The 14,918-nt window shown below is 50.2% G+C and overlaps 3 protein-coding genes across 6 annotated transcripts; 1 reads left to right on the top strand and 2 right to left on the bottom strand.

Moving 5' to 3' along the window:
* The first annotated feature begins 207 nt into the window (after positions 1 to 207).
* On the top strand, positions 208 to 1,746 carry LOC144064935 (usherin). The gene is made up of 6 exons (XM_077587841.1): positions 208 to 459; positions 536 to 654; positions 719 to 817; positions 1,263 to 1,322; positions 1,390 to 1,503; positions 1,640 to 1,746. Exons 1-6 carry the CDS (start codon positions 369 to 371, stop codon positions 1,727 to 1,729), a joined length of 573 nt encoding a protein of 190 aa, XP_077443967.1. The 5' UTR covers positions 208 to 368; the 3' UTR covers positions 1,730 to 1,746.
* A 991-nt stretch (positions 1,747 to 2,737) lies between these two features.
* On the bottom strand, positions 2,738 to 7,480 carry fez2b (fasciculation and elongation protein zeta 2b). Of its 4 annotated transcripts, XM_077586504.1 has the most exons (11): positions 6,957 to 7,480; positions 5,537 to 5,645; positions 5,355 to 5,471; positions 5,128 to 5,260; positions 4,746 to 4,873; positions 4,309 to 4,458; positions 4,120 to 4,200; positions 3,791 to 3,866; positions 3,643 to 3,708; positions 3,261 to 3,294; positions 2,788 to 2,908 (listed from the first exon to the last, which is right to left on the bottom strand). In XM_077586504.1, exons 1-10 carry the CDS (start codon positions 7,463 to 7,465, stop codon positions 3,284 to 3,286), a joined length of 1,380 nt encoding a protein of 459 aa, XP_077442630.1. In that variant the 5' UTR covers positions 7,466 to 7,480; the 3' UTR covers positions 2,788 to 2,908; positions 3,261 to 3,283. The 4 variants fall into 4 exon arrangements, with proteins under 4 accessions (XP_077442627.1, XP_077442628.1, XP_077442631.1 ...); XM_077586501.1 differs by lacking the exon at positions 3,261 to 3,294 and having other exon boundaries at positions 2,738 to 2,908; XM_077586502.1 differs by lacking the exon at positions 3,261 to 3,294 and having other exon boundaries at positions 2,738 to 2,908; positions 5,355 to 5,468.
* Positions 7,481 to 8,855: 1,375 nt separating this feature from the next.
* On the bottom strand, positions 8,856 to 14,495 carry LOC144064206 (WD repeat-containing protein 26-like). The gene is made up of 12 exons (XM_077586518.1): positions 13,832 to 14,495; positions 12,755 to 12,854; positions 12,613 to 12,669; positions 12,391 to 12,527; positions 12,142 to 12,239; positions 11,765 to 12,060; positions 11,532 to 11,672; positions 11,335 to 11,454; positions 11,124 to 11,269; positions 10,962 to 11,040; positions 10,767 to 10,896; positions 8,856 to 10,418 (listed from the first exon to the last, which is right to left on the bottom strand). Exons 1-12 carry the CDS (start codon positions 14,185 to 14,187, stop codon positions 10,132 to 10,134), a joined length of 1,947 nt encoding a protein of 648 aa, XP_077442644.1. The 5' UTR covers positions 14,188 to 14,495; the 3' UTR covers positions 8,856 to 10,131.
* Between the last annotated feature and the right edge of the window lie 423 nt (positions 14,496 to 14,918).

Below are 14,918 nucleotides of genomic sequence, written 5' to 3'. Positions count from 1 at the left end.
GGAGCCTTGGCGTGGCACCACAGCGACACTAGGGGTGAGAAAAGATACTACAAGGTGATACAACATGGCTTTGCATAAGAGTAGGTAGGCCACTGACGTTATCTTTATTAAAAAAAGATAAAGCAATTCTAAATATTCAAATGTCACCCCAGTTTTGAATTGCCAATATTTTTTCCCCATAATATTACGTCAAATCAATTAGTTTTGACTTTAGTCTATTTCTCTCAAGGAAAAAATGCCTTACTATAAAATGGTTTCTTTTAAGGAAAAAAAACTATAATGAAACAGTCTGCACTGTGATAAGAGGCACACACGGGGGTGATGTCGGTAAGGACAGACCTCCTCGGGTAAAGTGACACCTGGTTGCCATGGAGACTCGAAACCAAGTCCAATCGCATGTGAGTAGTGTCGTCGTTTTTGGGAGCGCACTTGGACGTCTCAACACGGACCTCAACACCGGTGAGTTATAGATTCAAAGGACGGCCATGGATGTCCTTCCGGTTTTTGACCTCTGACCCCTTGTGTGTACGCTTAGCGAGCCCCGCCTCCGCGGCGGATGGGCGCCCCGTCTTTCGACAGCTGTGGTTCATGGCGGCGGTGGCGGGCGGGGCCTTGCTGCTGATGGCCGCCGCCTTGGGCCTGGTCCTACGCAAGGTGAGCCGCCCAGCCATTCCAGCCGGGGCGCTAGTCGCCGTGACTTATGGCCGTGTGTGAAAAGGCGCTGAGGAAAGCTCCCTGGACCCGAGAGAGACCGCCACTGGCGGCCACGCGGCGGCCCGCCGCCACGGCCGTCTATCCGGCCAGCGGCTCTGTTTTGGTGAGACGCGCTTCAGCCTTTGCAACAGATCACACATCTCTTACAAAGCCCATGAAACAAAAAAAACTATATTGCCTATATTTTCAATAGCTACATTTAAAAACTAGAGCAAAGGGTCAGGCAATAAAATGTAAAAATGACATACAATCAAATAAAAAAACAGAAAAATCCGTTGAAAATAATCAAATGAATCAAAACCATTTTTTTACAAGTTACAATATCTAAAAATACAAAGCTACCAAATTAAAAAAATAGCATTAAAAAATCACCACTAAGTTGCTTGAGGTATGCAAAAGCACATTTGGACCAGCTCGCTAACCTTCGCCAGCAGCTGAACAAAACGGCACGGGGGCATTAGCATGATGAGCATGAACTCGTGGGCCGCCATTGATGGGCCGCCACATGCGAAACATTTGACGCGAGCCGCCGTTTCGTGCTCTTCCAGTTCGACACGGCCGGCGCCGTCAGCAGCGTCACGCTCAAGTCTTTCAGCATGAAGACCGAGGTAACGTCGCTCGCCATGTTTCACACGGCTTTGCCAAGCTACGACTATGCGGTGGGCCTAAGCGTAGGAGGAGCCGGAGGCCAAAGGCCAGGGAGAAGAAAGCCACGGGACTTCCTTGAGGCGCAGCGTCAGCCGGTCGTCGACGGCGACGGAAGGGCCGGCCGGCCACGACAGCGGAATGGTGAGCCGCCGACTCGGCCGGCCGCAAGTTATCGCCTATCAAAACAAGCATGAACGGATGACATTTTTTCTGGTGGGGGCGGGGCAACGGACGTGACATTTTTGGGGCGAACGTCTCTCGTGTCGTCAATCAACAGTTTATGGACGACGAGGAGTTTGTGGACAGCGTGAAAGGCTTCAGCACGGTGAGGAAGGAGCACACCATGTTCACCGACACCAACTTGTGAGAAGCTGCGCAGTGCCAGCATTAAAAAATCCAAACGTGTGCAGAGTTGCCATTTCGTTTATTTGAAATGAGGTGCAATGACGCTTCAAAACATTGAAACCGTGACAAAAACGGAAACAATAAATTATTATACTGCGGTACCACGTGAAATAGGAAACATCAAAATGCTAAACGTTAAAAGGAGTCCATTTCATGTACAAACTTTTTGTTCCGATGCGTTTCTCGCGTACAAAATATAAATCTCCAAAATTGGACTCTGTTGACAAGGATTATTATTGTTATTTTTTAGAAAACTAGATTCACTTTGAAAAATATTTTAATTTCAGCTGTCGTACGACAAATTCATCCTTGAAATTTTAAAAAGCCCACTTGCCTCTAGAAGTGCCATCGGCGCGTCACAGTTTACAAGGAACGCCATCGACGGCAACGGACGTCCAATTCATTTGGACGGCAGCCAACGAATAATCGGCCTGAAGATATTGACGGTCGTACCTGAGAGCGGAACTTTGATGTTTGCGACGTAAAAGTGATTTTCATACAAATATTTGCCTGAATTTGAAAATGACTGGCTCACTTCCTGTTGATTTGGGGCCATTAATGGGTCACTTTCCGTTGATTGGGGGTCAATTCTTGCTCATTTGGGGGAAATGTGCTAATAGTCAATCGTTGAATTAGGTTCACTTCCTGGGTGCGTGGCCTTTTCTATTTGTACGAAAAACAGAAAAAGAAATGGAATACAAATATGACATCCTCCGCTATGCTATTCTAGGAAAACACGGCAGAGAAAAGTTGGTTGGTAGAGTTAGCATGCGAAAACATCAACGATACGCCACACGATCACCACAAAACAGACGAGCGCTAGCTAGCACGTGACGTTTAAAGTGAACGATGCAACCATTCCCTTCCTTTCCATCCAAAAATATTCTCTGGACACGGCCAGATCCGTCCGCGCTCTTTTTTCCAGGCAAAACAAAAAATGAAAAAAGTTCAACCGCCGTCCGTAGGGATTTGGAGGCGCGAAGAGTAACACTGGTTAACGTCGGCGAACGAGTGGGGATGGTCCAGGTGAAAAGACCAGGAACGGGGGGGAGAGAAAGGATCCGACCTTCCGGAAGCTTCCCGGCGACGTGGCTCGGCGGCGCCCGCCCTCTTAGGAGGAGCTTTTACGTTGGACAGAGAACTGCGAACACAGCACAAGAGACGGACGAGGGGGGCCGCGATGAAGAGAGGGAGGAGCTAATGGCTAACGGGGGGCGCTCGTTACAACCCCTTGATGCCCGAACCGGACCCATTTTGACACATTCCTCCAATTTTGGATGCCAAATTCAGGCGTGAAGGGGTTAACGGGCGGAAACGAAAGGGGACGTCGAGAGCGGGGCCGGGCGATCGGCCCGTGGCGGCCGTTGGGTTTAGCGTGCGGCTCGAGCGTTGACCTTTGTTTGGACCAATAGGGAGGCCGCCTGGACTGGGCGGGCGTGTCGCCCGGCCCCACTCGAGAGAGAGAAGGCGAAGAATCGGTCGGCATCCTTTACCAGCCTGGCCGTCAACGACGCCCTCAAACCAGAGCTGCGTGCGCAAGGCGGTGGCGGCGGCGGCGTTCAAACACAAGGAAGGCACAGTCAAAGAATGGCCCGAGCAGCGAGCACGCTACGCTACTTGGATTCAAATGTTTTGTTTTATGAAACAATAACGTGGGGAAAAATATGCTAATTCGGAAAAAAAAATAGTTTGAATTTCAAGGAATTTAACTCAGAGTAACATTTTTTTTTTTTTTTTAAAGGGGTAAATATCCTTGGATTTAAGCTTTGACTAATAAAAGAGCAAAATATTGATTTAGCCGGCATATGAGCTGAATAGCGGAGGCAAAAAATAAAATAACGAGTGTTGTCATGAATGTTTTGTGGGCGTGGTTACCTTTGAGGATGTAGTCCGTGAGCAGGGCGGGAACTTTGTCGCTGTCGTCCCTCATGGCGTGGAGGACTGGCGAGACAAAAGCGTCCATAGGCTTAACCAAAACGCCGTTTGAATACAAAACAAGCAAGTAAAAAGAAAAGCCACTCACTCTTTGTGAGGGTCTGGAGGTCTTCCACGGCGGGGTAGCCCATTTTCTTCTCGTAGGGGATCACCGTGGTCAGGTACTGAGGGGAAAAGGCAGAAAATGAGGAGGCGCCATTGCCTTCAATGCCTCAACGAAAAATGGAACTCCAATGCTGACGGGCAAAATGAGGAGGGGAAAGAAAAAAATGGGTGAGCCAAGTCAGAAAGTGCCAACCGATGAATTGAAAATAACAAACAAGCCAGCCATGGGAGATTTTGGCTGGACTGGGTAACGAGTATCTGGAGAAAAGAAATTAAATAGAAAATGAAGCATGCCGAAAGTGGGGGGGGCACCTTTCTGTCCCCTCCCGTGGTGCCAAAAGTTTGTCGGAGGCCATTTTGTATGACAATGGAGAGTCCGTCCAGAGTGAGGCGCTACACGGAGTTGAAGCCAGAGGAAAGAGAATTCAGGAGAAAGGGACAGAGAAAGAGAAAGAGAAAGAAAGCGACTTTTCAAGCGGCTTTTCCAGCGTCAGGACTCACCGTGCCCGGGACGTGCGCGTTGACGCCCCTCTGGCCGTTGGCCCCCGTCACGGCGCCCCCGCGGATCTTCTTCTTCTTGCGCAGGCGATCGCGGTGCTCCTTCTGCCTGTTCTGCACGTCGATCAGCAACGAGATGAAGCTGTTCTTTACCTAAGGGTGACAAACAAATGATTGGAAACTAGGACATTTATTGGTGGTGGTTTTATTGGGGAAAAAAATCATTACAAATGACCTTAGAGACGTAAAATAGGTCGTACAGTCAAATGAAGCCTTTTCGAATTAAATGAAAAAGATGGATTTTTGTTTTTGTTTTCAGAAATGGACTAAATCCTGAATTGGAGTCGGTTTCAAAAGAAATTCCATAAATACTCGTCTGTGATAAGTCAAACAATTATCATACCTAGAAGAAGAAATCAATTTTTGACGCTGTTACCTACCTCCTTTTCGTACTCCAACTCGTCCCTGAGGGCCAAAGCCCGGACGAGCTCCTCGCTGAAGCCTCGGATGGCCGCCTCCACCTCCTCCAGCGTCTCGCTCAGCTCCGCCGTGGACAGCTGACGCAAGCCTGCACCGAGGTCACGTTCAGCCGGACACCCAAAATGGCATCAACGAGGCACCCATCGCCCCCCTTTTTTAACGGACTAAAGCTAAAACATCCAGTGACGCGAGATGCAAATGCGGGACCGTTGCGTAAGCCCTTGTCCGTTTGCATTTACGAGCTATTACATAAAAAGGCCCGTCACGCCTCATTAGGCCGCTGGGAAAAAGCGAAAGACGGCGCACGTGCACGTTTTTTTCTTCTTCTTTTTTTGGACTCACGGTCTTGGTAGCCGTCGTCGGAGCCGGAGCGCCGCAGGCCGGGAAGCTCCCGGGACAAATCGGAGCGACAGCGGCCCTCGTCCTCGTCCGGGTCGGGCGACTCTTGCATCATTTCTTCGATCTCTTCGATCACCTGCGTGCACGCACCACAAAGGCCAATCCGTCAATAGACGAAGCACGAGACGGGAAAGGCTAGGTCACCGCCGGCGCGCGCAAAGGTCGCCCACCTGCTCGGCGGTGAAGAGCGGCTCGTCGTTGACGCAGGAGACGATGATGGAGTGCATGTCCATCTGCTCCCTCAGCTCCTCGTCGTCCGACAGGTCCAAAGACGCCTCGTCCGGCTTCTGAAAGAGTCGCCGTTGGCCCCCCGCCGTCCGAAATCGGGGCGCCGTGGCCGGCGTTAGCTTACGTGACGCGGGCTGAGGTCGAGGGCCGGCAGGTGGAGCGAGCGGGCGCGCGACGTCTTCCAGTCCACGGGCATCACGTTGCCGTACTTGTCCGTCAGAGCGTTCCACACCCTGCGGAGGAAATGGCGGCCGCGTCAGAGCGAGCGCCAGGACACAATTAGCCCAGATGCAATTTCAGGTGAAATATTGATTTTTTTTCCTACTGTAATCCTCCCTGTAATTTTATGTTTTTCGGGCGGCCTTAGATGCGATCCGTCAATGTTCACGTGACCCACTTGTTTACGTAACGTCCGCGTTTCCCCCCCGAGGTGTCGCGCAGGATAAAAAGCCCACCCCCACAATTATCTTGGCTGTCACTGCCAATGAGAAATGAAAATAAACAGAGCTGGACAGTCCACACCATTTTGTCCCGGAATAGAAAGCGGCGAGGTCGCTCGTTAAGCATCCCGCCAAAAGCGCATCGGCGCGGAAACGAGCGACTCGGATCAACGGCCGGCCAATTATTCCAGCGCCTATGGCCGTCGTATCGATGCCGGGTCAAAATGGGCAATCCACTGAAAAACGTGACAAAACGGCCAGTAAAACTTTTATAAAATATCAACAGTGACAGTATCAAAAACATTGCGATATAGTTACACCCCTAATAGATATTTATGCCTTTTTCCATAAACCTCTGGCTTATTATGTTGCTTGGTAACTCATTCGCTGCCATTGACAGTTAGACATGAAATCCATTTCGACTGGGAAGGTTGGTCCCCATTGACGATAAAAGACGTCCAAGCCAATTTGACAGAAAGGGTTAGACTTCTCTCTCACGCTCAATGGCAGTCCAAGAGTGATAAGTCAAATTTGATTAGCCTGATTATTATTTTTTTGCCTCAACTTCCCTTTTTGGAAGATGTAATGCTCGATTAAATCGGGCACTGTCATGGTCGAGAAGTTTGAAGAAGAGAGATGCCATAAATGAATTCTATTACTCCCATTTTATAGTTTTTGGTCTTTTAACATTTAGCATGTTTATTTTCCCAGGTATACTTAATTAGATGAAGCCTAATTTAAATAGGTTGTATAATGTTTGCCACTTCGAAGTATCATTTTGAATGGTTTTCAGACTTTTTTACACCATTACAGTACTACTGTTACGTTCGGCATATTTATGGCTAAATGCAGATATCAATTTTACTTGAAAGTATATACCAGTACTTTTCCAAAGTTTCTTTTGGATTCTACTTCACTACGTGGCACATTAGGCAGTCAGCCAAAGGACTAAGATTCATAATAAATTCAACATATGTACTCTTTCCCAAAAAATAATTATTTAATGACGACCGTGTTTGCATTACCCTGATTGAGGCTAAGCTAGCCCCGGCTAGCTAACGGGCAAAATAGGGTGGGAAAAAAATCAAATAAATTGCCACTCACTCGTCATCTTTGAGGTAATTATCCTCGGTGATGGCTTTAATTGGGGCTATGTGCTCCGTGGCGGTGTTATAGTTGCGGAAGCACACGGTGAGCTTCTCGTCGAAGTCGTGGACCAGGTCCTCCATGGACTGGAAGCTGCAAATCTCCCCCGAGAAACTGTTGTCCAGGTCGGACAAGTCGTCCAAGCCGCCCGCCGCAGAGGCGTCATTGGAGTTGAGCTGGTCCAACTGGGCGACGGACGGCTCCTTGAACTCGTTGAAGTCCTGCCAGTCCTCGTCGAAGTGGGCTAGCGGAGCCGCCGCCATTGCTGCCGCTGCCGCTACCGCCGCCGCTACCGCCGCCCCGGGCTCCTCGAGAGCCGACGCCGGGAACGCCGCGTTGATTTGGGCTCGAAAGACGGCTGCGACCGGCCGGGATGTGAAGAGCGGAGAGGTAGCAGCAGCGGGAGCGAGTTCATTTGGTGACGTCGAACAAGCTCCTCCCTCTTTTGCCAAGGCAAAGCAAAACATAGATATCGTGTGGGAAAATACAACTAGATGTCTAACGCGTGCCCCGAGGCAACGAGAACGAGCGTTGTCATTTGTCAGATACCGTTGGACGTCCACTAAGTGAGGATGAGCGGTAGCCAAAATGAATGTCATCACATCTGCGTACGCTAATCTTTCTTTTCCAAAAAACGTGAATACTTTATTGAAAATATGCATACTTGACACTTTTCCTACACAATACAAAACAGTACAATCACATCTGCAAACAGCACATGAACGCACCACCCTTGCAAACAAACGTACAGCCAGCCCAGCTCCAGTAAGCCCTTATATTAGTACCACACCCCAAAAATAGGAAGAAGAAATGAGAATATGGCAGTGAATGATCATGTTTCATCACCATTGACGGCGATAGATGTCCGATCATTAGAACAGACGGGCGAGCAGCGATTGTACAGTTGAGAAAACTATAAATCTGATTTTCTCTTATGTTTTAGGTTTTTAGACAAACAAACAATGGCACGCAGAAATGTCAGTCAACGACATACAGACAATAAACGTTATTTTAAAGGCGAGGTTGGAAATATTAAACCTGATTTGTATTTTTTTTTGGGGGGGGGTAACACTTCCTAACAAGTGTCACTGTGCATATTTGATGTTTCTGATAGCGGACAAAAGGCAACATAATACAACTGAAAAGAAAAATAATGAGTCCAAATGTCTGGTTATACTTTAATATGATCATACAAGGGGGAGATATATGTAAAATAAAAAATCAATAAAAACAAGACAGAAAAGCACTGTCCCCCCCTCCCTCCCCAAATTTTGTCGTTGTAAAATCGTCATCGCATACCCTGAAACAAAGGAGGAAGAAAGCTTTTGATTGGATGCTGACTGCTGTAAATTATGAGCCACGGAGCACGCCAATGAGTTTATCCAATTTGCAAGGGAGGATTTCATTTTACAGCAATTTAGAAACCTTTCTTCCAAATATTTTGAACACAGTGCAGTTCCAATGCCACATTTAGGTCATGTAAAAAAATTAAATAATAAAATCCAGGATTAGAAGAAGAAAAAAAAAAAAGAAAAAAAAAATGGCTCTCTAGTATTCGTTTTGTTCCACAGGTGGAGGTCAAAAAGCTTTACACAACCTAGAAATGTTTTTTTCTTTTCCTAAGGTGGCACAAAAGGGGGCAAAATGTTCCGCTGGTGAGAATTAAATATTTTCGCACTCACACGCAAAGCCATTCCAGCGTTTGTCTCCGACAAAAGCTCGTTAGTTGCCGTCGACGGCGAAAGACGACCCATTTGCTCGGAGGGAGGATTGGCAGCAAATGTCTCATTTGTCTCGTGCATTTATTACAGATGACACCGGTAGTATCATTTTTTTTCTGGTGACGTGCAAGTGCAACGACGTATAGCCATCCTATTTAAACTGGCAGTGAACGAGTTAACAAAAGTTACTAACGTTACTTAACGTACGAGTGAATTCAAATACAAAGAGCAGCAACAAGCTCACCAGTTCAATTACACGCAGTAACCCACCGGTCAACACTTAACTCACGAGTTAAAACACCAGTTAACTCAAGTAACATGACCACGTGTAATAATCATATGAGCCTTAATAACAAGAGTAAACTCAAACAACAAGACTTAGGTCACGAGTTAACTCAAACAAGACTTAAGTCACGGGTTAACTTGAGCGCTAATTTATGAGTTAGCGCACACGAATGAACGACAATACGAATCGCTAGCTCATTCGCGGACTGCCAGCTCTCCCAGTCAAACGGATTGGACGTCTTTCGCTCTCAAAGGCAGCCAATGAGCTATAAGTGGGAAAAAAAACAACCTTATTGGTAAGACATTCCTCGTCTTTCTCGTGAAGACGGACAGCCCACTGGGTGTGGTTAATTAGAAAGAAAAATTCTCCAATGGCTTTCTTGGGGAGAAGGGGAGGGGTCACAGATTACATCACGAGTATGAAGCCCCTCCTCCCCTTGATGCGAGCACACACACACACACTGATATGCATCCTCCTTATTCAGGCGGATGTCATTGTGCAGCAGTGCGAGGTTTTTCCTCAATATTTTTGGAAATGTGGACTCGAGGGGGGCGTCACCGTTAACACTTTTTGGCGTGCGAGAGTCGTAAGGAGGGTGACGCAAAAAGTTGGGGATGTTGGGCTTTTCATTGACAAATCAACCCAAAAGGCGCTACAGTACGGCTACTTGAGCTAGCTAGAAGTCGCGCGCTTGTAGCTCAAAAGCTTCCATCGCGGCCCTCGACATAGCACGTTTTTTTCCCGCAACAAATATCGCGCTCACTGCTATCGTACTGAATCGGCGACCAGTTTAGAGAAGGTCCGACTGAGTAGGTCGTGGAAATTCCCCCGCGCCAAAAAGACCCAACATCCTGACTTTTTGGGGGGATGACTAGCGGTCAGCGTACGTCCCAAAATGGCCGCCCCACCAATTTTCTTCTCGCGTTGTCCCGGTTCTTGAAAACATGTTCTGCTGCTCACCTTGTAGGTGGCGCTAGCATATATAGATATATTTTTTCTTTTTTTTTTCTTTTTTTAGAAATTGCCCTTCGGCCTGGTTTGTCGGGACTCAGTCTGTTCTCGTGGTGGTTTGCACTTTTTTTCTCTTATGGTTTCTCGGCCTCGAGATGGGATTTTTACGTCCACCTTACTGCCGTTCTCGAAGGAGACTGTGCAGAATTTCTAAATTTCTACTTCCCACGGGAGAAGCGTTTGTGACTCCGCCCCCGTTCGCGGTACCGTTGGGCGCGTCCGCCTCCTGCGGGTCGAGGAAGGGCGCCGGCCCCCAGACGCGCACCGTGCCGTCGTCGGAGGCGGACGCCATGAGGCCCGGGATGGCGGGGTTCCAGCTCACGCAGTTGACGGTGCGCGTGTGGCCCGTCAGCTCGGCGATGGGAAGTTCGCCCCGCCGGTGCCAGATGTACACTTTGTGGTCTGGCGGGGACCAAAAAAGCAGGCAGGTGTAAATGCGGGTGGGGGGGAAAACAGCACCGCAGGGCGGACAGAGCGGGTACGGCCGCGTTTCCCCTTTCCGTTTTCTATTGAGTATATATATATATATTCTAGTTCGGTAAAAAAAATAAAATGATAAAGGGAGAATTCTTACGGTTTAGATTTGGAGCAATTTTTAGGTTAGCGGCGTGTCAAAGCGATCGATTGTGTACGCAGCCATTTAGTATTGAAAGAAAAATAAAAGGTTTGTGTCCAGTGTGGACATGGGCCAGTAAAAATGACCCGGGCGCGAGAGGACATCCCAAAAGGAAAAGTGGAGTGGTACCTTACCTTCGCTGCCGCTGGCGATAAAGTCTTCGTTGTGTCCTCCGAAGCAGGAGTGGATGGTGTAGAAGCCCTGGGTGACACCTTGATATTTCCTGACCAGCACTCGGTCCTGGAGGTCCCACAAGTGCACTCCCTTGAAGGCAAAGGAAGTCGGGTGAGCGGGCGGCATGACATTGGCACCGCGGGTAACGCGCTCACCTGAGTTGCTACATTCAACACAGCTAATCTTCCGTTCTTGGAAACAGTAAAAGACATGATTGGGTGGTCCTCCTGCACTCTAAAAGGGGCCAAAACAAGCAAGGGCTTGACAAGCTTCTACGATGAGACGAACAAAGACGTAAACAAGCCGCCTGGCCGTACATGTTTCTGTCGGCGAGGTCCTCAAAGTTGTAGCCCCGAATGCGTTGGTGGGTGTCCGACGCCAGCACCGTCCTGCCGTCGTTCAGGCACCACAGGCACTGCACTCTCACGCCCTCCCACGAGTCCAGCAGGTTCCCGTCCAGGTCCTGCCGAGCGCGTCAGAGGTCCAGAGGCGCGCCACGGAGGACGGCGTTAGCGACGCGCTACGTACGCATTGATAGAACTGGCCCCTCTGGCCCCCGGTGACAAAGCGTTTGCCGTCGGGGTTCCAGGCCACGCTGGTCAGGCTGTCCTCGTGGGATTGGGACATCTTGGTCCGCAGCTCCCCCGTCTGTTGCCGGGGAGACGCAGCGTGAACGGCGCCATTTAAAACCAGGGGAGGAGAAAGACCGGCACGCACGCACGCACCTGAACATTCCAGAGCCAGAGCTCGGAGCAATCGTCGGGGCCGCAAGCAATCAGGTAGGTGTCGTCGGGGCTCCACGCCAGGTAGGACACCCCGTACGCGTGGCCCTCCAAAGTCCGAAGTAGCTTGAGCTGGTGGCTCTCCTGTGTGAGTTAGATTTGATGTTTTTTGTTTAGTTTTTGGTGGCCGGTGGCGGTGGCGGCGGCGGCCCCCCGCTAGCGTCGCGGGTACGCACCGGGTCCACCTGCCAGACGATGACGGTGGTGTCTTTGGAGCCGGTGGCCAGCTTGGTGCCGTCGTTGGAGAACTTGCAGAACCACACTTCGTTGCAGTGCTCGGTCAGAATCTGCTGCGTGTAACACGGGAACTGCTTGCGGCTGCACACGTGGTCGCTGAGCAGCGACGCCGACTCGGCCCCGCCGTCCGGCTTGGTGTTGTGGTAGAGGCAGCGGTCCCTCTGCAGCTCCGCCGCCTGTCGCAGGAGGTTCTGCAGCCGCCGCGGGGGCAGCATCACCGACGGCGGCAGGTAGGCTGCGGGCACGCCGTCGGCCGTCAAGCGCCGAGCGAGCGGGCCGTCGGGACCGGCGAGCGACAAAGGAGACGGCCGCTCACTCTGAAGCTTGTCCAGCAGTCGGCCGCGGGACGCGGCGCCTTTGCCCTCCCACTCCGCCTTGGCCCTCAGGTCCTCGGCGTGGCTGCACATGAGATACCTGCGGCAAAAGCCAGGGTGTCGTTATCTCAATTGGAGAAAATACAGCTTTTGTTTTTTTGTTCATTCATTTTCTGAAGCGCTTATCCTCACGAGGGGGGTGCCGAGGATCCGAACGACGTCAAAGTCACCTGAAACGACGGCGAAATTACCCGCTGAGCACGTGGATGCGGTCCGTGTTGTACTTGAGCGGCGTCAACTCCCCGCGGAGCACTTGCAGAGCCTCCAGGACCTTGCCGTCTTCCAGGTGCTCTAAATACTTTTGCTGCAGCAGCAAAAACTTCATACGCTGGGGAAAAAAAAAACACAGACTCTGGATCCTTCCTTCTAGAACCCGGTGACCCGGCTTTTGGCTCGGCGGGAAGGCCGCTCACCACAATGGCGTTGGGCGAATGCATCAGCGCTCTCAGTTCATTGAGATCATTCTCAGCCTGCGGCAGCGAGACAAAAGACAAAATGATGAGCGCGGCGCTTTTGCCACGCTGGCAAATGGACGGACGTTCCGTTCCCGCCGACCTTATCCCACTCGCCCTCCATGACGTGGTTGCGGAACTTGCTTGCCGACGAGTGCTCCAGTCTGCAGCCCGACTCCTGCATCAACATGTCCACCGTCTGACTGCGGACAAAGCGGGGCGATTACAAAAACATATATATTTTTAGTTTTTTTTTTAACGGAACCATTACACGGTTAGGTCATGTCTGTCCCAAGTTGCGTTTAAATTCAGCGTATTGGCGAGTACCAAAGTCACAAAAAGTGCAATTTGTACAAATTACCCAAGATGGCTGCCAGTCCAGCCAAAATCACATTTGTTTTACATTCAAGTGTGAATGCAGTAATTATGTCTTATAAAATGATCGTTCATTCGGTGTAACACTAGTCTTATTTGTACTGTGACGCTTTCGACTTTCTTTGACACAATTAGTAGGACAAACGTCCTGAAGTTAGACCTTTTTTCTTCTTCCAAATTGGTCATTTTTAGCTCAGGGTTTCTCAGGTCAAAAGCCAGAACGTCAACAGTAAGACAGTGTTTGACCTAGTGCAGATATCGACCCTGCACTGCGTTTCCTGTATTCACGACATTAAAAAGACTCATTTTTAGCTTGCATAACGCCGCAATAAAAGTGCCCAAGAGAACGCCTTTTAAGGAGCTTAAGAAATGTGACATTATTAGCGGTGACAGCTAGGAATGTGTAAAAACGCCATACTTAATAAATTCCTATTAAATTACTAGCTAGGCCACTTTGTTTAAACGTTGTTAAAACGTTACTGTCGAGAGATAATGTCGTGCACTCCAGAAGGTAGAAAAAAAACAAACACACGGAAAGTTATTCAAAAAATAATAAGACGACAACTGTGGCAACCCTCCCAATTGTCAGTCAAAGTTCGCATTTCATTAAAAAGTGCTTCGTTTTGGTGTAAACACGACGACCATAAGCTAGTTAGCATGCTAACTGGCTAAGTGTTATTGTGCAAGATGGAGCCCCTTCTTTGCAGAGAGCTAACAAGCTAAACATTCGGACCCATCCCCCCATGTTATGGTGTCTTGTCAAAGCGTAACGAGTGCGCCGCATCGCACTTTTCCGGCAACTTACTTGAGGCCCAGGCCGTGGAGATGTTGCCCTATGAGCCGGATGACATCTTCCTCCGCCTGCGACAAGCGCTTCTTCTTCTTCAGCGAGCCCACTTCGGAGCCCGAGGAGGCCGCGGCGGACGTCCCACAAGCGGCGGACGAGCCGTTGCTGGTGCCCACGCCGTTGCCGTTGTCCCCTCTGGAGAGCAGAAAGGTGAGCAGCCTATGCCTGCTTCCACCGCCTCCGCCGTCGTCGTCGCCAGTCGCCGCCGTCGCCACCGCTGTCGTCGCCGTTGTCACCGCGGACGACTCGCCATTCTGCGAGGCGCCCGGGCTGGAAAGCTCGGCCGCTTCTTGCCCCGCTCCGTTCGCCTGCATGCTGCTGCTGTTGTTGCTGCTACTGCTAGTGCCGCTAGCGCTACTTCCCGAGTGGCCGACGGCGCCGCGGTTAAACTGGATGGCGGACGTGGCTCCGAGTTCCAAGACGGCTCCGGGAAGGCCTGGCACAAACGCCGAAGCCCCGGGCTCTCCTGCTCCCTCCGCCGCCGAGGCTCGGTGCTTCTTCCGCGGGGGCGGCGACGCTCCGCCGGTGTCCGAGTCGGAGGAGGAGGAAGCGGAGGCCAGAGTTTCCTCACCGAGAGCGGCCGTGGTTAGAAGCCGGCGGTGCTCCGGGTGGGAGAAGGAGGCTCAACGTCCAGAATGGAGGCCTGCCTCGGAGAGGACTGTCACCGTTGGCCGCCCAGTCCAGTCCAGTCCCGTCACGTCCCGCTCCGTTCCGTCTGGTCGCTCGGCCCCCTGATTGTTGTTGTTGTTGTTTCACTCCAAACAGCTGCGGGTCGAATGGAGGCCTGGCGTGCTGACATCACCGGAAATTCCGACCCAAGCAACTTTCCGGGTAGAAGCACCGTTTGGCCGAAGGAGGTGCCAGAACGCTTTTATTTTCTAAAAAAAAAAGGAAATAAATCGTCACAAAAAATAGATAGAGCACTCTCCTGTTTGGTGTGGTATCCATAAACATTTACAATAATAAATAAGATTCTCAACATAGTAACACTTTGAAAACAAGAACGGAACCTTTAAGAGTTGTGACCCCAACTGACCTTTCCGTG

Source organism: Stigmatopora argus, chromosome 19 (genome assembly GCF_051989625.1).
Source record: "Stigmatopora argus isolate UIUO_Sarg chromosome 19, RoL_Sarg_1.0, whole genome shotgun sequence".
Classification (NCBI taxonomy): Eukaryota; Metazoa; Chordata; class Actinopteri; order Syngnathiformes; family Syngnathidae; genus Stigmatopora; species Stigmatopora argus.
The sequence above is the reverse complement of the archived record's forward strand: the minus strand, read 5'-3'. Positions and strand labels throughout refer to the sequence as shown.